The sequence below is a fragment of the Berkeleyomyces rouxiae genome (assembly GCF_048999995.1).
Source record: "Berkeleyomyces rouxiae strain 22BRR77 chromosome Unknown BrBRR77_ptg000002l, whole genome shotgun sequence".
In the NCBI taxonomy this organism is placed as follows: Eukaryota; Fungi; Ascomycota; class Sordariomycetes; order Microascales; family Ceratocystidaceae; genus Berkeleyomyces; species Berkeleyomyces rouxiae.
The window spans coordinates 4194821-4219811 of NW_027396492.1; the positions used below are offsets into that span (position 1 = coordinate 4194821).

General features: G+C 52.4%; 7 protein-coding genes across 7 annotated transcripts; 3 read left to right on the top strand and 4 right to left on the bottom strand.

Moving 5' to 3' along the window:
* Positions 1-117: 117 nt before the first annotated feature.
* On the bottom strand, positions 118-1105 carry BROUX77_002750 (uncharacterized protein; the record flags this gene model as incomplete). The annotated part of the gene is made up of 3 exons (XM_073747325.1): positions 118-193; positions 299-778; positions 915-1105. The coding sequence occupies 3 exons, from the start codon at positions 1103-1105 to the stop codon at positions 118-120; spliced, it is 747 nt and encodes a 248-aa protein (XP_073607832.1).
* Positions 1106-2309: 1204 nt separating this feature from the next.
* BROUX77_002751 (uncharacterized protein) lies at positions 2310-4039 on the bottom strand (the record flags this gene model as incomplete). The annotated part of the gene is made up of 4 exons (XM_073747326.1): positions 2310-3037; positions 3368-3473; positions 3542-3669; positions 3787-4039. 4 exons carry the CDS (start codon positions 4037-4039, stop codon positions 2310-2312), a joined length of 1215 nt encoding a protein of 404 aa, XP_073607833.1.
* A 657-nt stretch (positions 4040-4696) lies between these two features.
* BROUX77_002752 (uncharacterized protein) lies at positions 4697-5278 on the top strand (the record flags this gene model as incomplete). Its single annotated transcript, XM_073747327.1, has 3 exons — positions 4697-4735; positions 4833-4915; positions 4987-5278. 3 exons carry the CDS (start codon positions 4697-4699, stop codon positions 5276-5278), a joined length of 414 nt encoding a protein of 137 aa, XP_073607834.1.
* A 305-nt stretch (positions 5279-5583) lies between these two features.
* On the bottom strand, positions 5584-6591 carry BROUX77_002753 (uncharacterized protein; the record flags this gene model as incomplete). Its single annotated transcript, XM_073747328.1, has 3 exons — positions 5584-6224; positions 6281-6351; positions 6554-6591. 3 exons carry the CDS (start codon positions 6589-6591, stop codon positions 5584-5586), a joined length of 750 nt encoding a protein of 249 aa, XP_073607835.1.
* A 2099-nt stretch (positions 6592-8690) lies between these two features.
* Positions 8691-9167, top strand: BROUX77_002754 (uncharacterized protein; the record flags this gene model as incomplete). The annotated part of the gene is made up of 1 exon (XM_073747329.1): positions 8691-9167. One exon carries the CDS (start codon positions 8691-8693, stop codon positions 9165-9167), a length of 477 nt encoding a protein of 158 aa, XP_073607836.1.
* Positions 9168-12369: 3202 nt separating this feature from the next.
* On the bottom strand, positions 12370-14971 carry BROUX77_002755 (uncharacterized protein; the record flags this gene model as incomplete). The annotated part of the gene is made up of 3 exons (XM_073747330.1): positions 12370-13006; positions 13076-13876; positions 14907-14971. The coding sequence occupies 3 exons, from the start codon at positions 14969-14971 to the stop codon at positions 12370-12372; spliced, it is 1503 nt and encodes a 500-aa protein (XP_073607837.1).
* Positions 14972-22451: 7480 nt separating this feature from the next.
* BROUX77_002756 (uncharacterized protein) lies at positions 22452-23855 on the top strand (the record flags this gene model as incomplete). Its single annotated transcript, XM_073747331.1, has 3 exons — positions 22452-22555; positions 22772-22906; positions 22979-23855. 3 exons carry the CDS (start codon positions 22452-22454, stop codon positions 23853-23855), a joined length of 1116 nt encoding a protein of 371 aa, XP_073607838.1.
* Between the last annotated feature and the right edge of the window lie 1136 nt (positions 23856-24991).

Below are 24991 nucleotides of genomic sequence, written 5' to 3' on the forward strand. Positions count from 1 at the left end.
GAAAGGAGAAAAAAAAGAGAGATTGCCACTCTCGCTGGTGCGGGAACGAGAGAGAGCCGCAGATGCACGGCGTAGACGTGCTGTGCGAGTAGAGCTGGCTCATGCTGCGCAGGCTGTTTACTCGGACTCGGCAGCCTCGCTGGCGGAGAGCGGCTCGACTTCGGTGACCTTGCTGGTGGCAGCGCTCCAGTACCTGGATGGGGGATGGAATGTTAGCCATGGATCTGGGAGTGCCGAGGCGGCGGCAGTAAAGCAAACAAGAATGTGATGAAGAGAAGGGGGAGGGGAGACAACTTACGCAACCACACGCACGCGGAACTCGCTAATCGGCGCACCAAACATCTTCAGCAGTCGCGTCTGGCGCGAATCCAGGACCTGGCCCTGCTTGCAGACGACGTAATCCTCGGTCGAGCCGTCCTCCTCGCCAAGGACGACCTTTCCATGGACCATGCGGGTGGGCACGCCGAGCTTGCGCAGCTCAGGCTCAAGGGTGTGCTCGAGCACGACGTCGTGCTCGGGGGCCACGGCGCCGGCGGTGGCGTAGACGACGCCGGCGGGGATGACAAAGGTGCGCGACGCGGGCGTGCCGGCGCGCGCATAGTCGGCTTCGTGGATCGAGCCCAGGTAGGCGAGCACGTCGGCCGCCGGCCGGTTCGTGAACAGCAGGCCGACCTGCCCGTGGATGTGCGGCGTCAGGTGCTCGAGGCCGGGCGCCTGGGCTTCTTCGGGCGTGAGGCCGAGGGCCTTGGCCATGAGTTTGGACTTGCCGAAAAAGATGCTGTGGGAGGGGGGGAGAGGCGCATAGGTGATGTTAGCGGCGGGGGTTTGCGGTAGCGGCGACGAGGAAAGAAAAAAGAGAAAAAAAAGACAAACAAGCAGCACAACAAAAACAGAAAATAAAAGAGCCTACTCACGCGCTGTCATTCAGCTCCTGGCGCACCGTCTTCAGGTAGTTGTTGCGCGAGTTGTCGATGCTAAACACCACGCAGTGCTGGTACTCGCCGACGGCCTCGCGCACATTGGCAAAGAGCTTGTCCTTGTGCTCGCGGCCCTTTTTGTCGACCTGGGTCAGCGAGATGGACTTGTTGCGCCGGGACTTGGGCATTGTGGCTTTGATGTGTTGTGGGTTGTGGGTTGGGAGTGGCGGAGGCGGAGGAGGACGACGAAGAGCGGCTTGTGTTGGAGAGAGAAGGCCGGCGGTTGATGAGCTTTGTGGAAATAAATCAAGTGGAAAAAGATGATTCAACCGACTAGGAAAACAACAAGATCAAATGTTTTTTTAAAACAAAAGGGAAATCAAAGAAAATGATCACAAACTTCTTGTTTTGGAGGAGGGTTGTCTAAGAAACAAAAAAAAAAACTTATAATTTCTATCCGCTACTTTTTTTTCTTTGCTGCTTCACCGAGCGGCAGAAAAATTTCAAAGGCTGCTGCCGCCGTTTTTTTTCCTTTAGCGGGGAGTTTAGACTCGGTGTAGTTAGACAGGAAAAGAAAAAGAAAAAAAAAGTCTTATCGATAAGAGTACCTTCAGCGAAAAAAAAAAAAGGCGGCCCTTCACCGCCTTTGTACAAGTTGTTGATATCAGATGGAGATGAAGAAACCTTGGCTGGGCTTTTGAGGAGAAGCGAGGACAGGACATGGTGAATTTTTTGTTTTTTTCTTTTGGCTTTTGCCTTTACGACTCGTAGAGCCATATTTCCAAACTGTCTGAATCTCGGCCTCATGCACTCCAGGCCTTGTGTGTATGCATGTCCTTTTTTGTCTCACCTTTTTCACATCTCACCTTACTGAGTCTCCGCAGAGACATTGGCTTCTTCTAGAATAACTCGAGATACTTGATTTCTTTTGTTTTTGTGGCAGTGAGAGGGCGGCAGGCGGGGGAGAAAGAAGTGGTGCCGGATTGTTGGGTTGAAGCGAAATATGGTCCTCACCCCGGTGCTGTATAAGACAAAAAGGAAAGAAAAAAACAACGACGACAACGAAGACAGAGGAAACGATACGAACCAGAGAAGACGAAGCAGAAATGAACGATCGCAAACAGGAGGTGGCCCCTGAGAGAAAGGGAAGAATAAGAAAAGAAAAGAAAAAAAACAGGGATAAAGAAAAGCAGGAAAGAAAAGAATATACTCAACCATTCCCCGTTATGAATAACCTACCCAACGACGCCCCACGCATACGAGTACAATAAGCCAGCAATCCGCAGCGTACAAAGAACAAGGGAAGAAAGTAAGTAGCCCGCCGACTTGTATGGCGCCGCGGCAAACCTCCAAAGTCAGGCAGAAAAACACACGCACACGAAAACACCGCGCTCAGTAGCGGCGAATCTTGCGCGGCTCATCGTATCTGTGGCCCTCGTCGTAGCGCCGCTTGCGGTCATCGTCTCTCGGGCGGTCATAGTCCCTGTCACCTCCGCGATCACCACGGTCGCCGCGGTCGCGATCGCCGCCGCGGTCTCTGTCACCGCCACGGTCTCTATCGCGATCCCGCTCGCGGTCGCCCCTATCTCTATCGCCCCTATCGCCGCGGTAGCCGCTCTCGCGCGGCCGCACCGGCTCGGCGTTACTACCGGAGCGTCTGGGTTCATCGCGTCTGCCCGAGCCGCCACCGTACCGATCATCTCCAAAACGGCCTGACGAGCCGCGCGAGTCGAAGCCGCGGTCGCGCTCGCGGAAGCCGCCGTTTCGGTCGCCACTTGGGCCTGTTGGCGGGCCTCCGCCGTTGCGGTCACCGCCACGCCCGCCGCCAAAGTCGCCGCCGCGGAAGCCACCACCGCCGCCACCGCGTGGACCACCACGGAAGCCGCCGCCGCCACTTCGGCCGCGTCCGCCGTCGAAGCCGCTGCGGAAGCCACCGCCGGGCGGGCCGCGGAATCCACCAGGGCCAGAGGGGCGCGTGGGCATGGCGCGAGTGTAGTTGCGGCCGCCGAGGCCTCCGCCGAGTCGGCGGGGCTTCCAGCCCTTGACGGTTCTGCCTCTTTCCACGTCTACCTTGATGGTGCGGCCTTTGAGTCTAATGCCGTCACAGGCTTCCAGGGCAGCTGAAGCCACGAAGATGCGCGTAAGGCGCTTGTGTTAGTCATGATTTTCCATCTTACCAAGACGATACTTTTAAGGGGGGAGGGGTAGTAAAGATTCAGGTATCAATGTAGAGCTGAGGCCGTGAACCCAATACGTTCAAGTGCCATGGACAACTCAAGACCTGAAGCCAGCTCAGACAGGTATGAAGGTGACCTGTGAGTTGGCAAAGGCTGTTGACGCTCCGCATCGGGCTCGGTCAAGTCCAAGAAGACCAAAGTAAAGCGTTCTGCATAAGCACACACAAGGGGGACACTAAGACATGGTCGAAAGGGGCGGGGGGCTATAATTACCTCTCATGTCGCGCTCACGCTCAAACACAATGAAGCCGTAGCCGCGATGGGCCTTCTTTTTCTTGCCGGGTTTCTCGTCGGCGTGTGTGTCCTTGATCAGGCGGATCTAGAGGTGGAGTTAGCCCATGTGCCCGCGGGGCCAAGCAGGTGGAAGTAGACAAAGCGCGTGCGTACTCTTTCAATGGGGCCGTGGCGCCCGAATTCGTGCTCGAGGTCCTGTTCCGTGGTGTCGTAACTCAGCCGCGCCACCACGAGCGTCTTGAAGGCATCGCCGCGGATATTCGGGTCTTCCGCCGGATTAACTATTGGAACAACCGCGTTAGCAATACAGCCCAGCTACGACGCGATCATGAAATGCGCCAGTGCGCAGAGCCCCCTGGGGGAAATCTCTCGCTCTCTCTCTCCCGTTTCAAACGTACATGGCGCAGTCTTCAGCGCCTCAACGGCCGCCTCGCGTTCGCGCTTCAGTCGGTCTTTGCGCTGCAGCCAGCTCTCGGTCGGCTTGTACTCGTCCGTCTCCTTGTACTCGCGCAGAGCCGGCAGAAACTGCGCCAGCCCGTCAATGGGCATCGTTTTGCGGTCGCCCGCGGCATGGTCGACAGGCTTGAGGTAGCGCACCGGCGGCCGCGGCGCAAAAAGCATCAGCAGATTGGGCGGGAGTTTGTCCGTCATGGCTGCGGTTACGGCTTTCGGGCGTGGGGGGTCGGAGCAGAAGAAAAGAAAAAAACGCGACAGCGCGAGGCTCAGGAAGCAATCTTCAAATCAGCCGGAAGGCGCGCGTCGAGAAACCTTTGGCCAAGGCTCAAGAAGAATAAAAAAAATTCAAGGAAGCCAGTAAGAAAAAAAAAGCCCGAAAGGTTTGTGTACGCCGCGTTCCTTTTTTTGCGTGTACGCAGCCCCAAACAAAGAAACTATTGGATTTCACGTTTTGGCGATGTATTTTCGTGTGGATGCAGATGCAGATGCAATAAGGCACAGCCTTGTCTCGGTCTCGGTGCCTGCGTGAAACTAGCGATGGGCCCTGTTTTTTTCTTCTCCCTTCCTTCCTTGCGGCGAAAATGCGCAAAGCTCCCAAACAAAGCTTTGGTCGCAATCCAAGCCAAAAAAGAAACCGCCCCATGATGCCTGACCAACCAGGCTGCAAACAACAAAGACGTTCCAGACCCTAACGCACATTCACCCGGTGCTTACCCGATCACAGACCCTGGCAGCTCTACGACACAGGCAAAAAATCCAAGACCACAAGCCCGAGAGGCACATAGGCCGGCCTGCCCTGGACGAAAGCCGCCTCCGAACCGCTACTCACTACACACTCCCGTTTCCCCCACCATGACGATACAAGCACTGCGGGCCGTCTCGACCGGCCAGGTACGTCCCTGCGCGAACCCGACCCCGGGCTCAATAACCCCGACCACGGTCCGCTGCCCCGGCGCATACACATGAAGCTGACAAGAGTGGCCGATAGAACGGCGTTGGCGCCTTTGTGCTGCAGTGCAAGAAGCTCAACTTCCACTACTGCGACTGGGCCGGCAGCTCCGTCGGAATGAAGTACGTCAGGACGCCTCTAGCCCACACCTACATCCCAGCATCTCGCACTAACACACACCCCCCTTCACCAGCGGCTTCATCAAGTCTAAACTCTCCGCCTTTGCCGCCGCCAACCCCGAAGTCGAAATCGAAGTGTCCCCGCGGCCCGGCAAGCACCCCGTCATCACGGGCTACTACGTCAACGGCAAGGAACGCTCCATTTGCGTGCGCAACCTGCAGCCTGACCAGATTCTCAAAAAGGCACAGATTCTGCGCGATGCCACGGGCGAGAAGAACAAGCGCGTCAGCAAGCCTGTCACCAGTATTACCGAGAGTGTCAGAGGCGTGTGGAGTCCGTACCACGGCACGGGAACGCCCGTGTAGGTCGGAGGAGAGCGGTTCTTGGGAGGGACTTTTGACGCATGTGAATAGTCCGAGACGACGAGGCAAAAACTGTACAATACACACACACTAGGTCAACAATGTGACGACCACGAGCATATTTTCCTTTTTTTATCCCTGTCAACATTATAAGTCAAGTGCTGAAGCGCATGGACAAGTGGTGCAAACGTGGTGTGATTTTACTTTATTGATTTGGCATGATACAAACTCAGCACAAGATTATGATGGCCCCATCCTTTTTTCCCTCAAAAGACACATGGCCGTGGGCGTCTCGTAGCACTTAGTATTTACAGGTTGGAGTTGATAATGTCAACAAAGGCAGGCTTCAGCGAGGCACCGCCAACCAGGAAGCCGTCAATGTCGGCCTGCTTGGACAGGTCCTTGCAGTTCTTCTCCGAGACGGAGCCACCGTACAGGATGCGGGTCTCGTCAGCGACCTTGGCGTTGACCGAGTCCTTGAGCCAGGCGCGGATGGCGACGTGGACATCCTGGGCCTGCTCGGTGGTGGCGACCTTGCCAGTGCCAATGGCCCAGATGGGCTCGTAGGCAATGACAACCTTGGCCCAGTCGGCCTCGGAGATGGCGGCCTTCAGAGCCTGGAGCTGCTTGGAGACGACGGCAATGGTGGTGCCAGCCTCGCGCTCCTCGAGCGACTCACCGCAGCACCAGATGACGGACAGACCGCCGTCAATGGCAGCCTTGGTCTTAGTGGCAACAACCTCGTCGGTCTCGCCCAGAATTGTGCGGCGCTCCGAGTGGCCCAGGATGGTCCAGTTGACGTTGGAGTCCTTCAGCTGGGACACACTGATCTCGCCGGTGAAGGCACCGTTGGGCTTGTTGTACACGTTCTGGGCGGCGACCTCGATCTCGGGGCGCACGCTGCCGCGGACGCTCTGCAGGAAGAGAGTGGGAGGGGCAATGACGACCTCTGGTGTGTGTTAGTGGAAGCACGTTGGCAGCCAAGACGTTGGAAGCTAAACATACCCGTGTTAGAGTCAATAGTGGCCTTGTTGAGGTTCTCGACAATCTCGTTGATGGACGACTTGGTGCCGTTCCTGCATAGAATGAGTTAGCCGACTGCGGGGGAGCGGAGAGGAGCCAGACCGACTATCCGATCAACCAGCGTGTGGCTTCGGGCAAATGAGGCTCGAAATGCAGCGGGGTTTCCTCGCGGCCGACAGCGCCTCCAAATTGAGGGGCTTGTCACAGCAGCTGGAGCAGGCCGAACAAAAAAAAAGGAAAATGAGAAGTACATACATCTTGAAGTTGCCGCCGACGAAGAACTTGCGAGCCATTCTGATTGATTTATGAAGAGATTGGAGAGGATAAAAGGTGTTTATTTTTCGGTGATGCAGAGAAAAAGAGAGAAAAAAAGAAAGAAGGAAGAGGAGTAGAAATGACGAGAGAAGTTTTGGTTGTTATAAAAACAGGCCCCGAGAGTCCACAGGCAATCATCAGAAGAGCTGGTCCTAACTGCCACCACCAGCCAGCGGCGGGGTACGAAAACCACCCGCTCGTACGAGCTTTCTCGCTCGCTCTCGCTCGGAGCCTGTTGGTAGCTGCTCTCCAGAATTAATTGGCACCAGTTAGTGTCTCTCTAGCTGCTCCAGCGCCTACACTTGCCCCGCCAGTACTGCCCCCCTTCAGCCTGTAGCCAGCCTGTAACCACCCTGAAGACAGCTAAAAAAATACAGCTCCCTTGGGCCACTATCGCTAACCCTTGTCCCAAAATGGCTGTCCGATGCGCCTTTTTTCTACCGCCAAGCTTTGACCCTCGTGCCATCATCTAACCACACTCGCTCGGGGAGGCATTCGGGCCTCACAATGCATTAGTTAGCCATGATAGCGATGTCCTGATTTTTTCTCCTTTTATTAATTGCGTTTCTCATCTCTATATCCATATCCTAACGGGTCAACAGAGTCTCCCTCACTAGTCAAGTGTAGAAAAACCTCAGCACACGTGACATACACATTTAGGGTATGGCATTAGGCTGGCAGGGTTAAACGTTGTAGCAAGTCAACCAACCCTCGCTAATGTCATGGGCTCGTCTGAGACGTGTTGAGACATAAAGTTTCTACCAACTGTTTAGTGGAACTGTCTTGTGTTACACCATCTTCTTAGCCAAGTAACAACAACATTAACTAACCAACTCAATTTTTGGCAGCCTGTGTGCCATGAAATTCTGAAAAGAAGCCTCTGTTGAAGCTATTAGAGGTGTCGAACTAGGTGGAAATTTTTGAAAAATCGTGAAAGAAGGACCTCGGCTTAGAATCACTGGCTCGGCATCTTTAAAGACACATGCTCAGACACTAGAGTGCTGAGTTTACTGTCAAATTCTATGAGGTTCTAGAGATAGCGCACTAGGTAGGGGGGGTAGCTTACGGAAAGTCTTTACGGCTGTAGAGTTCTTTAGTGTCTTTAAGAATAACATTTAAAATCATGTAAATGACTTTGTTCTTTTGGCAGCTTAGAATCACGCAGTTGTTGCTTAGAGAGCCGGCGCCTAATTTTGAAGCGGCTATGTCAATAAGCGCAGGTAACATAGACTAGTTAAGCATCTTAAACTTTACTTCGACCACTGGACTCGGCAATTCCCGGTTATTTCCTTCGTATTCTCAGAGCTACGTCACTACAAGGGGACTTCCCTGAGTGAAGCGTAGCATGGCATTGGCCCCCTACGACTTCTGTCCCTTACATTTCTTTTTGCAATGCTGTCCAATACCAGACGAATTTGGAAACTTACACGGATAGGGCTTAGAAACGTCGAGCGTTTTCAAAAACCTGTACCTGATGTACATAGGGCTAGGCCGAATCAACAAGTTGCTAAGGTCCCTGTCTAGTTCCGGTCCCCAAAGAGCCCCAGTCGAAAGCGAAGCCCAGACCAGGCGTCTCCCCGCTCAACTTCCCGAATTGCGAGCGCCCTCTCGCCCCAGTCATCATCAAGTAGCGTGCTCTTTTTGAGCCTCTATCATCAGCAGGTGACCGGAAAGGTGGTTGCTATTCCAATACCGGCCTCTCCCACTGTACTTGCTGACAGGGCGTGTATGAGAAGGTGCTAGATGAGGCTGAAACCCTACCACGGGGCTTGGAACTAGACGTTCGTGATACCGCCTAGTCTATGTTCTCTTCCAGTAACCTGATGTCAGCAATGGCGGCATCATTGGGTGAAATCACACCATTCTACGCGTTGTCAAGCTGGCCATCGTCATATGAACCGGCCTGAGAATCAACTATAAATACAAGCCTCTTCCGACCCGATCTGAGTGATCAAGTTACCCTCTTCACTGACACCCAACATCCACTCCTGAAAACGATCTACAAACATATCTTTCTACCATATATTCTGTTTATCAGCACACCTTTTTATCACATATTCTTTTTGTCTATATCACCATGTCAGGCACTCCTCTGCCCGAGAACTGGGAATCTGGTGTCCTCAGTTTTGAAGAACTAAATTTCATTGCGGAACAAACTATTGGTCCCATCACGACCACCACCCTTTTCGCGGACCCTGTCGCCCCCGAAGTGGTTGGGGCTCCTGCTGTTTTCACCACCTCCCCCATCGTGTCTGCGGACTCTGGCGCTGTCCAAAACCCACCGGCAGCCAAAAGACCCAAGAAGCCGAAGGAGGCGAACAAGGCAAAGAAGGTGGAGAAGGCGAAGAAGGCGGAGAAGGCTGCGTTGGCCTCCCGAAAATACCGGCTCAAGAAGAAGGAGGAGATGGAAGCGGTCGAACAGGAAATCAACACCCTGTCGGCCAAGGTTTGGGGAATGCATCGTGCCATCGAAGATGGACGGCGCGCTTTGGCCGAGAAGAGAATGTTGTTTGAAATGGCCTTCTTATTTCCGGCTCCCAACGCCTTCATCTGAAGTCCTTCGTCCTCGCCCGCTTCATTATCCTTGCTCGCGTTATCGCCATGACCTGCTTTCTCGTCTAGGCCCTCAGGTGGCATAGTCTTCTTTTCTTGTCTTTTGCCTTTATACAACGAAGCGCTATTTATACATTTTCTTATCTCACGCTCAAGTTTCTATGTGATTTCTAGTATATCTCCTGTAACTAAGAAAGTTCTTGCGTATACCTAGACCCCACAATCGAGTGTCTTTGGGAAGCCGCTTGCGTGCTCCTAATTCCTAAGGCTCTGATTTGCCAGACTGCTTGTTGTGGTGTGGCCAAGTTTCCCGTGCCTGTGACAAAGCTGTTGCTTGCTGGAGAATGACGGCATAGCGTAGTTGCTAGTGCGCTCTGAATGGCACCGAGGAGAACAACAAATAAACAAAAGCCCAAGAAGACAATATTGCGACGCCGAGGCGCTTCCAAATCTAGCAGTTGACATTGAGTTACACCCTGAAGGTTGGGGCACATATGGAAAGGACTACGGTGGCTCCTTGGGACTTCCTAGGAACTCTTCTTCTCTAACCTCGATATACTTGGTGATGTGCCCTAGGCAGGTCTTTTTCCTCTATCAACCTCTCTCCTCTACAATATGCACTGACGATTGGTCTCTCTGAAAAAGTCTCACCACCTGACAATGTCTTCAACCCGGGTCGGTCCCCAAAGACCCTCCGGCGGATAATGGCTGTGTCGACTGAAATCAGCAACATTCAAGATGATATTGATGAAGAATGTCGCGTTTTGGCAGGCAGACAGGCCTTGTGGAAGATGGGATTCTCTTTCACAGCTCGCTAGGACTCTACTTGAGGTCTTTCAACTGCCTCAATATTTATTTCTCCTTAAAAGGCTCAATGAATAGACTTCTTCTCCAATTCATGTCGACAACTAGCTCCATCCTTGCCTCGTGGTGTATTTATCAGTGTATGTCCTAGTTTCTGTCTCCAGTGGAAATGTTGATTGTTGTGACGAACGTTGAGTTAGTCTTACCCTTGCGGTGTTTAGGGCTGTAGCTGGCTTCTATTTTAAGTTTTTGTTGAAGCATCACACGTGTCAACCCTGGCATTGTCTATGTTAGGGACTGACACAATGACAGCAAGCTAGTTCCGTCCAGCAAGTTCATCTCTACGCCCGCACTCTCTCTTCTTCTGACACTGACCGAGTGCCTGTCGATTCAATCGTACTCGCATGGTCTAATCAAGGGTTGTGTTTGGACGCCCAATGCAACTTGATTTCTGGCAATTTCTGACGGCCAAAACACGCTCCCGCTCTCGCACACGTACTGGTAGTCGGTGGAGTAGACTTAGCCTGGAACTCGGTTACATGCGGAGATAGATACGCTGGTGTCGTTTTCTGAGCTTGTTTTGAGGGTTTGGAAGACTCTGAGTCTCGGCTAGTAGCGGATTTTAGCCATGTACATACTTGGACATGTAGAAGCTATCAGTGGCTTCAAAAAAGAACATGCCTGGCGGCAGAAAATGTCATAGGTGGCGTGATTGCTCGCGGCTTCGCCAGCAGTTGGCCGGAAAGACTGTTGCTTTTCCAGAACCGGCCTAGTCCATTGTGCTTGCTGACAAGGCGTGTGGGTGAAGGGACTGGTTCAGGGTCTTTTTTTGTCTGGTCTTACGCCTAGTTACATGTAGCCTTCTACGTGATTTCTAGCATGCTTCCTCTGTAGTTAGCTGATGTAATAGCTTGAAAGACAGGTGTTGTTTGGTAGTCGTCGTAGATGTACATGGCGGGATCAAAACACTCCCAGTACGTTTCTTCTATGCTCCAGCACGCTTCCTCTGTTCTCCAGTAAACCAATCCACTCCAGGAGTCAGAAATGCAAAATCAACAAGAAACTGGCCGCTATGTGCCAATTCCCCGGCTTTGCCCAGCTTGCCCTGCCTCTCGTAAGCATTGTCGAGTCGTTGGACTACAGAGACATGAGGTATTTCTTTTTGGGTTTCACGCATACAAGTTCGGGCACATTGGTGTAAACAGCAGATATATATCTAGTTAAGTAGGTAGTTATTTTGCTCAAAAGCAAGGCAAGGAAGAAAGGGGTGAAGAAGCAAAAGAAAAGAAAAACTCGAAAAGAAACAAATTTCAACCAAAGAAACAGGAAAACTAAAACAAAACTAAAACACCGCGTCATGGTATCATGCCTTACAATGCATCCATCATCTAGGTATCGTCAGCCACAAAAAGTGGTGTCATCATCATCATCAAGCCCGCGCGTCCGCCCCAAGTCTAACAAGTCCTATTTTCCACCTGCTCCGCTTGCCCGGTCGACCACCGGGCTTCTTTTTTCTCCCCAACCCAAGTAACTATACGTCGTCTCATAAGTCATTCAAAAATGATGGCGAAAAAAAAGACCCGTAAAAACAAAAAAAAAAGAAAGAACAGTCGTAAGTCGTAAACGTGTCGTGCAAAAGCAGAGCAAAGCCAAAGAAAAGAAAAAGAGAGAACAAAAAAACAGCATATCGAGAGACACAAAGGCACAGCCAATGGACCACGGCTTCGCTCAAGACATTCTCCGGGGGACTTGAAAAGTCCCGCTGTCCCGTGTATCGGCGAGGTCAAGAGACGGCGTACTATGCCGAGTCGACAGACCCCCCGCCCGCAGTGCCGTTCCAGGCCACTGCGGATGCACGATGGGCACCGAGGGTTTTCAACAACAGCAAGCCTTGGAGGGCATTTGCTCAAACGCAAAGCCGCTTGCTGTAGCCCCCAGCACGAGAGAAGTCCCGAGCACACACACACAAAGAGAAAACAAAACTTGAGGAAAAAGAAAAACGAAGGAGCAGAATCAAGCAAGTCCGCCGGAGCGGCGAACGCGATCCCTGGACCAAACATGCCATGAACAGAATGGACGATGCCGGCCAGAAGAAGGGACGTTGCTGTGAATTCACGTCTTGTCAGACATGACAAGAGAACGATTCTGCACCCTGCGTGGGCCAAAACGCCCGTCTGCTGCGGCTGCTATCCCGAACGGATACATGTGGTTGAAAACCTGTTTCCCAACGGGGAGGAGGACCCCCGGCTACAGGGGGAAGAGTGGACGGCCACGAAAGGCCAAGAAAGAACCGACTCCGGCTCAGTTACGTCTGATCAAGCCAACGAGGTAAATCGAGGCGCTCAGATACGTATGGGTTCAAAAAAAAAAAAGGGTTGCAACGTGTCCTGTTGCTGGATTTATTCCACCTTGACCTGCAGCGAGCGGCTGTTCTCAAGGACCTCGGCCGCGGAGACAATGTTGACCTGGAGCAGCGACGCCATCTTCTCCAGCTTCTTCTGCGCGACCTTGATTTGCTCGGGGTTGGTGGCCTCGGTGCGCTTGGTGAGGCTGCGGACAATATCCTCGAGCTCGTTGTAGTCGTTGAGCCATTCCTCGTCCTTGATGCGGATAGCCTCCGCCTCAGCCTCGGCCTTTGCAGCAGCAGCAGCGGCAGCAGCGGCAGCAGCAGCAGCGGCGGCGGCGGCAGCAGCAGCGGCGGCGGCGGCGGCCTTGTTTTGCTTGCGGACGCGGGCAGCGTTCTCCTTGTTGCTGCGCCGCGGCTTGGGCTTCTGGGCCTCAGCGGCTAGCTCGGGCGGGCAGGAGGTGTCGCTGTGGACGCGGCGCATGTGGTCGCGCAGGTTCCAGGCACGCGGGAAGCCCTTGCCCTCAATGGACCGCTCGCAGCCAGGGTACTGGCAGTGCAGGGCGCGGTGGCCGTGCATGCGATGAGCCTCGCGCTCGTGTCTCAGGAGACAGGCAGTGGACGAGAAGCGGGTGGCCTCGCAGGCGGGAATCTTGCAGCGGTAGGGGCGCAGATGGGAGTCGACGTATTTGCTGTGGCAGAGTCGTTAGTACCGCGGATAGGAACGGGGGCCATGGTGAAAGGGACTGGGAGCTACTTACTCGTAGTTGCACTTGAGCTTTTCCGGCTTGTGGTTGCAGTCGCTGGTGCCCTCCCACGGGCAGTGGAAAAGGCCGTCAGCAGAGGGGTGCGCGTCCTTGTAGAGAGCATGGTCTCTGGCAGTATCGCTGTCAAGCTTGATGCGTCTGGAAGGCGACAGGGCATTCTCGGCCTCGGGGGAGTCCGGGGACTCGGCCTCGGGACCAGCAAAGAACTTGAGGTTGGGCGAGCTGCAGACATTCTGCTCCTCGAGCTCCTCGACTGAGTGGGGTGAGAAGACATCGACAGGAGACTCGGGAGGGGTGTACTGGGAGGGAGGCAGGCTGTACTCTTGGGGGTACAGCTGCAGGCTAGCAATGTCACCAGGGAAGGCGGCGGGGGACTGCATCTCGGGGTCGTTGAAGAAGACGACGTCAGGGGGCACGTTGGAAAAGGTAGGGGAGATGCGGGCAAGGTCAATGGGGCTGATGGAGGCTTCGGCCTTGAAGGCACCGGCGTCCATGGAAGAGCAGAGGTTGGGTAACTTGACGTTCTTGGAGCCACACGGCTTGGTGGCCGAGGGGATGTCACAAGACGATGTTCTGGTGATGTTGAAGCCGTCCTGGGCCAGCATGAAGTCGTCCGGCTTGGCCGAGGCGAGGGGGCTAAAGGTGTACATCTGGGGGTCCGCCGGCTCCAGCTCGGGCGACATGAAGCCCGCAGCGTTGAAGTCGCCAAAGACAGGCGACATGTTGACCATGTACGAGTTGTGCGGGAAGGAGTATCCCGTGTGTGCCATGGTGTCGGCAAAGTTGTTGAATTGGCTGTGAACATGGGTGGTTAGTTGGGTGGTTCGGGTCGGGGCGGGGGTGGGTCGGGATCATCCATGGCGGTGGCCATCTGGGATGTCGTCCACAGTGTTTATCTCTCAGACTGGATCAACTTTGGTCCTGTGGTGGTTGTTGACATGTTAGTGGCACCATTGACTATGTTATCGGGGCTTACCGGGGGTGATACGAACCTGTCTGTACCGCGTATAAGACAAACCCTTCACATGAAGGGTCATTTACGAGGCGATAACAAAGCAAAACAACAAGGCAAAAACAAGTGCGAGATCCACGGAGTAAAAGCAAAGAAAGCAGAGGCAAAAGCAAAAGCAAAAACAAAAACGTCCAAGGTTGGGTCGACAGTTCCAGGCTTGAGTGAGTTGGCGATATGGTCCATAGGGTTAGGGTTTAACGGGCATCTCACGAAGGCAGAGATCAACAGAGATCTTGACTTCAAGGCCCTTGGCGCAAGGGGCACAGAGAAGGAAAAGAAAAAAAAAAGAGAGAAATATAACAGCATGGTCCAAGAAGTGCTGCGATGATCAGAATTAAATCATCTTCAATCACGCTGCTTTTGAGGGAAGCGAGCGAGGCCAGAGAAAAAAAGAAAAAAAAAAGTCAAGCAAAAACGCAAAGCAAAAATGGTCCGTATCAGTGTTGTCCAGTGGCAGAAAGGCATGCAAGTTTGTATAATCCAAATGTGGTCCGAAAAGAGGGTTTTTTTCTGAAAAAAATGGTCCGAGAAGTTCCAGGAAGTTTGGCGCCAAAGTAAACGGGTCGAAGTCCAGGGGGAGAAGAGAAGAAGTACACATGAAATTAATGTGTGAGGACCGAGTGCAAAGACTGCGGCCGGAGCTTAGATTCAAGAGGACCTCCACGTCCTCCGTACGGTCCAATGTATAAAATATAAATCCCGGGCGGGATGGTTGTCGCCAGATGGAAAGTTGCAAAAAAGAAAAGACACGGCGCAGAAACGGCAGAAAACAAAAACCAAAAGCAACGCAGAGACAAGAAAAAAAAGTAATACCTGGGAGAGTTCAGCTCGTCGCCGAACTGGAGAGTTGGGTCGTAGATGAAGTCGGCACGATCCATTGCGGAGGTCGTGGTGTTGACAATTTGGAGAGCAAGGTCAAGTGATGGCTCGGGAGAAGAGCAGACAGCAGAGTCTTTTGGGACAAAAGAGAAGACGGCTGGAGCAGAAGGAGAGCGGAGGGGGTGCGTAGCACAAAGAAGAAGAGGAAGATGGTGATAGTGGTGGATGGTGTAACAGAAGACTGGACAGCGTGGAGAGCCGAAGAGGCAGAGACAGAAGAGAGATGGTGATTGTTGACAGTTTGCAGGAAAAGAAAGAAAGAAAGAAGGGAAGAGAAGGAAAGGAGAACAAGAGAGACAGCCTCTGCTTAAAAAGGACACACATACATGGCTCTGCATGCATATTCTTGGAGGTACCTTGTACTCCCACAGACGCATCATCACATCACAGCCACAGGTTGCATTTCCCTGGAAGGTCGAAAGCCCTCAGTCCAGTCCCTCGCCTCACTGGTGCTGCCACCTGCGGCCACGTCGACGGCGGCCGGAAACTGGCGCAGCCAGAGACCACTCCGCACCAAAGCACCAAAGGTCCAGGGCATGCACCCGTTTCAGAGACAAGGTCGTGTGAGGTGAGGTGAGGTGAGGGGTCGCAGCATGCATGAATCTTGGGCAAGGCTCTCCCTCTCATAGGTCCAAAGCCACCTTGTAGCATTTTTAAAGCGGGGGTCTTGCAGACACTGCACACTCTGGCCTATGGGAACCCCAGTCCCGTGTGAGATTGGCCAAGCCCATGCATTGCCAACTCACCATGCAGCCACGAAACAGTCCAGAGAACTTATCACAGCCAGCGGGCCCGTCGAATCAAGAGCCTGCCCGCCCACGCTCAGTCCACAGGCCCCGAGGCCATGACGATGGCGCTCTCGCTCTCTGCGCCCGCTGTCTACATGCGACGGCCGATGCATGCAGCGCCATGCGCGCTGTCTGAAAGCGAGCCTCTATTTCTTGCACTTCTCGCGAGAGCCCAGTGACAGCGACCACTCGGTCAATACAAAATACAGGCATTCTGTTCTGCGTGCGATCTTGCTGTCGCCGGACTGGCCTCAGTGTCTGTGTCCAGTCATATTGCGTCCACACGTCTGTTACCCTTGCCCGGCCATGAATATCTGAGCTATTAAGCCCGTGGATCAAGCCAGGCCAAGAAACCGGCCAAAGGCTTCGCTTGAAAAAAAAAAAACCGGAACTTGCGGTGGCAAAGGCACGCCAAAGGTGGTGAGGGGCATGACCACACGAAAAAGAACAGGAAAAAAAAGACATACCTCGTGCCAAACAGACGTGAGTCTGCATCTTTCCGTGCTTCCCATTCGCCCAACATACGTCTCGCCATGCGCCACACTAGACACGCTGGCAGTCTCTGCTGCCAGCTTCGTTGCAAGTGGTACGTGGATTCCGTCGCAGAGAATGCAGCGAGTGCAGCTTGGAGGGGCAAGCAGATGCTCGGCTGCAACATGGAGTCTGTCGAATCACAGCGCATTCTCTGTCGTGGAAAGCGCTTTGTGGAAGCGCCTCCCGAGCTCTGAGCAGGGTAGACGTCCATTCAAGTACACAAAGACTATTAGGGAGCTGGTTAATGCTGCGACCGGTGAAGGGAACTGGAAACAGGAGAGCCAATACTTTGCACGACACCAGCTGGTTGGACGATGCGTGTGACGAGCATGTGCTGAGGCTGGCCGAGACTGGCTAGCCAAGTCAGATGTGGTACTATGAAAAACGTGAAGGAGGGGTAACATCGTAGAGGGGACATCAGCTTGTCGAGTAAACAGGGCGCTCGAGGTCAATGGTGTTTAGGGGCGGCGTCTAGTAAAGGAAAGTACAAGCCTCTCTAAATTGTTTCTTGACCACCTTTGTCCATGGGGGTGTCTTCTTCGACCTTCTGATTGATGGTTAGCAGTGGTAATGAGTCCAACAAAGAGCATGGCGCCTGCTATCTTCAAAGTTGTTGGGGGTTGGCTCGAGACATCAAGTTGAGCCTGCACGCTGAGTTCTGTTGACGTCACAGGACTTCCACGATGGGGCTTGCAGTGGGTGACTGGGCATGAAAACAAATGGACTGATAATATGAATGGCAGTTCAGATTAATTCTCTCTCTCTTTTCTTTTATCGTCACTTTCTCTTCATCCATTTCTTTTCTTCCTCTGCTTCTTCCGCCTTTCACCAACACCAAGACAGTGGACAAGTGGCTCATTGAACCCCGCTTCCATCATCCTAGGCTCGCAGATGAGTGACGAGTCGCCCAAAGGAATCACGCAAACTTCGAGAGATACTGGCGAATGAAATGGTGAGCTTGTGCAAAAGCGTAAGAATGGATTTGCTTGAAGATCAGGGTAGCCGGTGCTTGAGACGTGGTTGTTACACTTGTAGAAGGTGATGTAGTACAAGATTTAACCAAGACATGTTCTGTCGCCTGGTTGTGGGAACGGGAGGGTAGGGATGAGGGGGCGAACCGGAAGCAGCCAGGTTACTGGCCTGGGCGGACTCGCGATTTTCAAGGAAGGGCTGCGGTTGTTTGTAGAGAAAACGGCATGGTACTGGATTGCTAGTTGATAGCAAGTAGTGAATAGGCGTTTGGAGTCTGGGCATAGGGATCGAAGGTGACTCACGACGATGTATTGCCGGATGGAGAGGGAAAGGGCACAGGGAATGGGGGAGGTCAAGGGTTTGGGTTTGTCATCTGCGTTGGCACTAGGCATGAGATGAAACAAAGGAACATGAGTACGTACCTTTTAACTAAATAGTTACCTCGAGCTGGCAGGCAACACAAGAGACACTAAAGCTGACAACCTGCAGCCGCCAGCGAATCATTTGCCTTTGTGCGACTTGGGGCCAGTGAAGCACGAGGCAACAAGCTTCGCCACTTGCAGATATCTCAAGACGGCCGGAACCATAGTTACGTTTGTTTGGCATTGAGATCATGGTGGGCGTAGAGCATCGGCTCGAATGTGAAGCGACTGGGGATTTTGTGTAAATCATACCTTGACATTGGTGCTGGTGACCTTTGAGTCATGGGCGCCAGTCTTTGAGAGAACGACAGCTCGTACGGAGGCAAGCATGATTCGCCATGAATGACTCGTCAAGTTTCTAGGACTTCATTGGCATAACCAGAAGGAGGGGTAGTTTCGCCGGATGTGTGCCAAGTGTCGAGCTGGTATACAAGAAGTGACGACAGTGTGGGAACGAATTGGTCTGTTGTGAACTATGGCTTGGGACGGCGAGACTAAGCAGAGACGTGTGATGTGCGTCGTGTAGGTGGAGTAGGCGACAAGTAGACGCCAGCAATTGCGATACAGGGTTGGGAGTCTAGACTCTAGAACAAATTAAAAGCAATTGGGATAGAATGAATTCAAAGGACGAGAACCCCGGATATATATACAACTTTGTCGGATTGGTGGGCGTAGATCAGGCTTTATCACACTCTCTCCATTGTCAGACCCAAAGTAAATTCAACGCTCTATTGTTTCCCAAGGCTGGGACAAAAGGAGCGCAAGCGAAGACAGACATGCGTGTGAGCTGGGCATGCATCGCATGTAGTCAGTGGTCATAAGTTCCATGACAAAACGATGGCCTGTATGTTCTTAGTCGTAGAGTTGACAGAAGCCCTATAAAAACCCCATAACCAACTCTTTCAAAAGGCAGTTTTGGGTCATCTAGTTGGCCATGTGCTAATCAAGATGCAGGTTCTGCATACTTCGATGCCTAATATGGATGGTAAATTTTGGCTTTGATGCAATGCCTCATGCAGACACCCCCACGCTCTGCTCCCTTAGACAACTATTGCGGAGATCGTGATAACGTGGGGTGGGTGGCTGTGATTAACAGATGGGCTTTAGGGCAAGATCATCCAGAGCCTAACACGATATAGCCTTCATCGTAACAGTTGTCCTTGAACAAGGCGTTTGGGGTCAAGAGGCTTCGTACAAGTGCATATGGCCCGTATGTATTGTATTCATTCAACTACCTGGCCATTACTAGTTTCTCCAGTCATCAGAACTATTGTGGAAACGTCTAGTTCGGCCGACATGTAGTCACATGCAGATGGTGATGGCATGGGATCATGCAGGTGTCCTCAAAGTAAAGCTACAGGAGAACGCCATCTAACATGTGTATGTGAGTGTCTTGTCATGGAGGAGCCCAGGGTTACCACCTACCATGTATCACGGACCAGTAGATGCCTCGACTATACCTTTCGTATTTCCTTTTTGTTCATTTCCTGTCAAACTTTGAGTCCAAGGATAATGACGATGAGTTTGTTGGACGTCAGTCAAAACGCGGGGCCTCATTTACTTGTAGATCTCTATGGGGGTTCATTGGGTAAGTATGTATGCTAGTTAGGACTAGCTAACTATACTGATAGCTACCAAACAAAAAGAAGAGTCGGGCCAGTCAGAAGCCCAAGACAGCTAGTTTGTTGCGTGGGCAGGGATACCAAGTTGCGTGGTGTTTGTGGACTCGGATTTTCTTGATGCCCAACATTAGCCAATCTCACCGCAAGTTGCCCTGGCGAGCTCGCCAACGCGCTTGCCTTGTTTTCGACCATGGCTAGCAGATGAGGCGACTGGAATTATGAAAGTGATATGTGATGAGCTGACAGATTATTGATGCAAATCGTAGTCGTGCGCTCATTTTTATGTAAAGGCCATGTATGTGTACATGGAGTTACTTGTAACGATGCATAGTTGCTAGTTGTGAGATGCTTTCAAGGTCGCTTTGGTGCATGCAGGGAAAGGCATAAACAACGGGAAAAAAGAGCAGCATGCATTAGGCGGTGACGCCTTTTTTATATCGGCACTGAAACTCGCAACTGTAGCCGCTCCTGACCAAAGTCGGTCTTGGTGGGCCAACTCTGAAGTCTCTGGAGAGGTGGCAGCGACGGGGCCGTTTGTTCATCCATCTGAGCGGACCCGGAAGTGGTCGAGCGGAAGGAGAGCATGGATGGAGAAGCGGAAGCGTAGGTGTATGGCATGGGTGGATATGCAGAGAGCGGCAGCACAGCACTGTCCATACAGTTGAATAAGGATAAGCAGACCTGGGCCCGACGACGCAGGCCAGGCCTGTCAAAGGCCGGCGACCCAAGCACAAAGACGGAGCTTGTGTGTATGTGTCGTTATATGTCTGTACATATATGTAGGTATGCATGCCCATGTGCACATAGATGGCCCTAGGATTGTTGTCATGATTTCACCAAGCGTCTTCGACTAGTATTGAGTGCCAGTGCTTTTCGATGAAGTGTGCACAGGTCAATATGTGTGGATATGCATATTAGCACTGAAGTCAGTTTGTTCTAGAAGCTAAAAAAAAAAAAACAATTATTTTACGGATGAGTAGTTGGTCATGCATTGTAGTACATCGGTACTCGAGGGCGGCCATCTTGTCGGTTGCAGTAACTACTACATGGCGTAGTTATTGGGTAGTTGCTCGGAAAGGTACCAGCCGACACAGACACAGGCACAGCCCGGTGCGTTGGGAAGAAGCGCCACCGTGGTTTCTGATTGGACGGGAAAGCCGTGAAGATTTGAGCAGTTGCCAGGCTAGATGAGATGGACAGGGAAGGGGAAGGAACTGTGGGTGACGACTTTTGACAGAGTGACAGAACTTTTTTTATTTTATTTTTTCAGCCGGAAATGGCGTTGGGACCCGGGACGAGCAATTGCTTTTTTTTTTTGCAGCGGCGAAAGGCGAGACAGGCTGACAGACTGACAGAATCAAGGAGAACAAAGAAGAAGCACGGCCGGCTCGCGCAGGGCTGCATTGTGCTCTTGTTTTGTCTTGTTGTGTATGCCGGCCTGTTTCTGGCGGCATCGGCATCAACTTATGTGCATATATACATCTGTAGCGTGTCATTGGGGCTGGCTTGACTAATTCTTATTTCCCTGGCGAGATCTGCCGTCAAGGCTGTCTTGACATGGTTGAGGATTTTTTTGTGCTTTTGTATCCTGTGATTTAATGTGGTTTGACAAGCTGGGATGTCCTCGATTTGGCAGTTGCTTTCAGGCTGTCGGACATCAAACATGGTGGGTTGTTTTCTCGCTGCTTGGCTTGTTATAGTTATTGCAACTTGTAGGGAAGTTTGGGTTGGCCCCTCCTATCGTCTCTTCTTTTTCCTTTCTTTTCTTTTTTTCTTCGCCTTGACCTCCTGCTGGAACAAGACAGGAGTGGGAAAAAACGGGGTGGATTGGCACAAGCATGATAAAAGTTGCAGTTTTCCGTGTATTTCTTTTTAGTGTTGCTCCCGTGACTAGTTATCTAAGGTTTTTAGATGCCGTTTTTTGCATCTCCATTTTTTTTTTTTGCTGTTGTTGGTTTTTTCTCAGATTGTTCCATCATATTCCATGAATATTCCATCGAGTTCCACCGGCAACAACGTCAATGGGCACATGTGTAGTTGCCAATCAATTAAAAAAGGGGTCTCGACCAGGTTCTCGCAGCGATCAAAAGGTAGCTAGCACAGGTTTAGAGATGCTTGGCTTTGTTATCTAATCGGGACTCTTATCAGCCAGTCGGTACAGTGAGTCTACAATCGGAGAAAAAAAAGAGGGCACAGAGCAAGGGCAAGCGTCATGGCCACGACGGACAGGGCAGACGTCGCAAGAGAGCAAAACAGCGAGGACGAGACGAGTACACAGGTACAAGGGTACAAGGGTGATGGGAGACTCACGATAGTGGCAGGCACAGCCAGCTACACACGACACGGCAGCCACGACACAGTGCAGGACAGGCGGCTGACGGTGCAGATTTCCAGGCTTCTGGGGCATGGAGGCACAGACATTTCCAGGCTCTTGGGGGACTCTGTTCACTATGACTGCCTGTGGCCCTTCTGGAGCCTGTAAGCCCTGGAGCCTGTGAAGCCTCATGCCCTAAAGCTGCCTCCCCACGACAACACTCACTGCCTGTATTATTCTGGCATTTGTTTTTGTCTTCTTTTTTCTCCCACTACTGCTGCCCCTCGATCCCACTTTTCTTTTCTCCTTGACGCCATCCTCCCATCCATCTCACACTTAGTCCATCCATCTCTTCTCTCTCACTCGCTTTGCACCGCTGCCCTTGTCCAGAAAAATTCTCATTCCTTCGCCGGCACGGGGCACACAGCAGAACTGAACACAACACACTTCTTCTCTTCTATTTTATTTTACTTTGCCAGGGCACTGTCCGTCCGTCCTGCACATTCTGTCTTTTTGCATTCTTACACTGACTGGCCTGCGCCGCCCTCGCTCTCGCTCTCGACCATTTACTCCAACTCTAACTTGACCTCGTCTCGACTCGACTCGACCTCTGCCTTTCTCTCTCCATCTCTTTCAGGGTTCTCTTCTCCATTCACACTCTGCCCTCCCTCCCGCTTACTCACTCGCCTGTCTCTAGCCGGCTTTGATGTCTTGCGTTGCTTGATTTCTTTTTTTTCTGCCAGCCGTCATCTCGCCTGCCCTACTGCCGCCTACACCTACACCTACTCCCTCTGGCCTTCTTCTTTGACCTCCCCCCCTCATCGCCTATGATCTCCCACGTGAACATGAATCGCAAAGACCTCAAAACGCCCGACTTTTACGGCTCCGTGTCTGCTGTCGGCAACCCTTGGGGCCCCCCGTCGTCCCGGAGGTAAGCCTTTCTGTCTTCCCTTTTCTGTCTCGTCTTCTTTTTCTTCTTCTTCCCTTTGCCTTGTCCCCCTCGTCTCGTCACATGCACGCAATCATCGCCTGCCCGCCCGCCCACGCTGTCTGCTTCCACATGTGACATAATAGACACACACTCCTTGATCGTGTTTCGTCGCCGCCGCGTGCATGATTCCATACTCACCCGTTATCCTGCCTGTAGTCCTTTATATCCCGACAACAATACCATTAACAACAACATCAACCCTGCCGCCGCCACTAACAACAACAACGCTGCTGTTGCCGCCAACAATAACGGCAAAGCCTACCACTTTGATCCCACCCCTTGGCAGAATAAGTAAGTCGGCGTTCCTGTCCTCCCCGCTCCTCGTCTGCCGCCTGTTCTAACATGCCCCCGCCTCCCCCCAAGTCCGCCCGGCCCCGGCCCCCAAAACGTTTACTCTGTCCCCGTCGGAACGCCCAGTCACATGACAAGATCAGTAGAGGGGGTGTACCCTACCTTTCCCGCCTACGCAACCCCCTCTCCTGCTACGGCCGCGCCCTTCACCAACACCCCCGCGCCGTTTGCCTTCCAGCAACCTCCCGGCCAGTGGGAGCAAGATCGCTATTCTCCTACCGATAGCGTCGACGACATCTTGACCTCGCCCTTGTCCGACTATGCCCTCGACAACGGCCCCGGCTCCACCCACTCCGCCAAGAACAACGGGCCCCCGAAGCGCTCTCAACGCCGTCCCTCTAACCGCGACGAGTTTGATGGCCCTCACCAGTTCCTCCAGCGCCCGCCCGCCGACTACATTGCCCGCCAGGAGCGCGAGCTGCCCCATCTCCCGACTAACCTCTTGGTCCAGGAGCAGGATAACGTGCTGAACCAGGTCAACGACCGTCTCTCGCAATGCGCCTACGACTTTGTGGCCAAGTACCAGTTCCCCATCCCGCTAACCAACGACATGCGGCCCGTCGAAAGACCCCAGGACCGCGAGTGGACCGAGTGGGTGTACCTGCTGAAGCGTTTGGCGACAAAGCGCCGCATCCCGGCCCGTGTTCTGTACAACGGCCAGATCAAGCAGTTTGTCACTGTGCTTGAGAACTCGCTGGAAATGAGACACGCCTCCAAGCACCAAAGCCGCCCGCTCAAGGACGACCGCAACATTCTGCAGTTGATTTCTGCCGGCATCCAGGTTGCCAAGATCCTCAAGGACGCCTCGGCCATGGACTACCTCGACCGTCTCTACGTCTCGACCGAGAAGCAGATCCAGGAACGCGCCTCTGTTCGTTTCCGTGTTTGATCCGTCCTCCCTTGTTCTGATGACATCTTGTCGTTTCTTTTTTTTTCATCTTTTTCTCCCGTATCGTCTGCTTTCTTGTTTCATCTTTTGCGCCCCCGCGCCTGCGGATTCTTTTTTTTCTTTGATTTCTTTTCCGCTCTACAGCAACAGAAATTTATTAGACACGGCCATTCCCCTCTTTGCTCACCCAAAGTCCGAGCAAGAAGAAGAAGGGTGTGAACCCTTTTTCTTTTCTTTTTTCATCACGCTTTCATGACATTGCTTACGGCTGCCAACCTGCACGCAGGCTCGCCAAACACCAGGGCCCGGGGCTTTGGCTGCCCCCCAACTCTCGTTCAATGCCGGCAGTCCTCGCGATTTTTTTGCTCTGCTTTTCTTTTGTTACCTAAATTACTGTTTTCTCCTTTTTTTTGTTTTGGTTTTCCGGGCCTCTTGTCCTTGTTGCAGTCTACATGCACTCTGGGTCAACAAGAGAGGCCTGGGAAACAGCCAGGTTCGCTCCTGGATATGGCCGCCAGAAGTCTCAGACATGGCCTTACTCCTTGTTTCCTGTTTCTCTTTTTTGTTTCGTGTTTCTGCTACACCAAAGAGCTCTCCCCTCCCCCCTCGGCGTATCCGCATTCTGGCCTTTGATATATCAAGCTCTCTCGAGGTCTCATCATCTTGGCCAGGGCTATTGGGGATCCCAGGTTTTGCTTGTTTCTCTTCTTGCTGCTATTTACTCCTACATCTATCTACCTGGCGGAGTTGGTTCCTTTGGATTCCCCTATCGTCTGATCTCCGTTTTTTGTTTCCTTTTTTTCCTCTTTTTTTCATGTCGTTCTGTCTGCTTTCCGGCTGTCGTTTCTCTTCATTAGAGGCAAGGAAAAGTTCTTTTTTTTATACATATTGGTGGGAAGGGACGGGCAGGGGCGTATGGTGGGAGGCTTCTTTTCAACATCATCATCTTGACACACACACATACAATAACCCAGAACGAAAGGTTCCAACTCACAACCTCTGGCGGTTGGTCCTTTTCAAATAATATTGAGACACAAGCCCAAAAATTGTTCTTTTCATGCATGGCTATGAAGCTCTGATTCATTCACCGCCCGCCTTGACGGCGTTGTTGAGATAAGGTTGATTGGTAGCCGCAC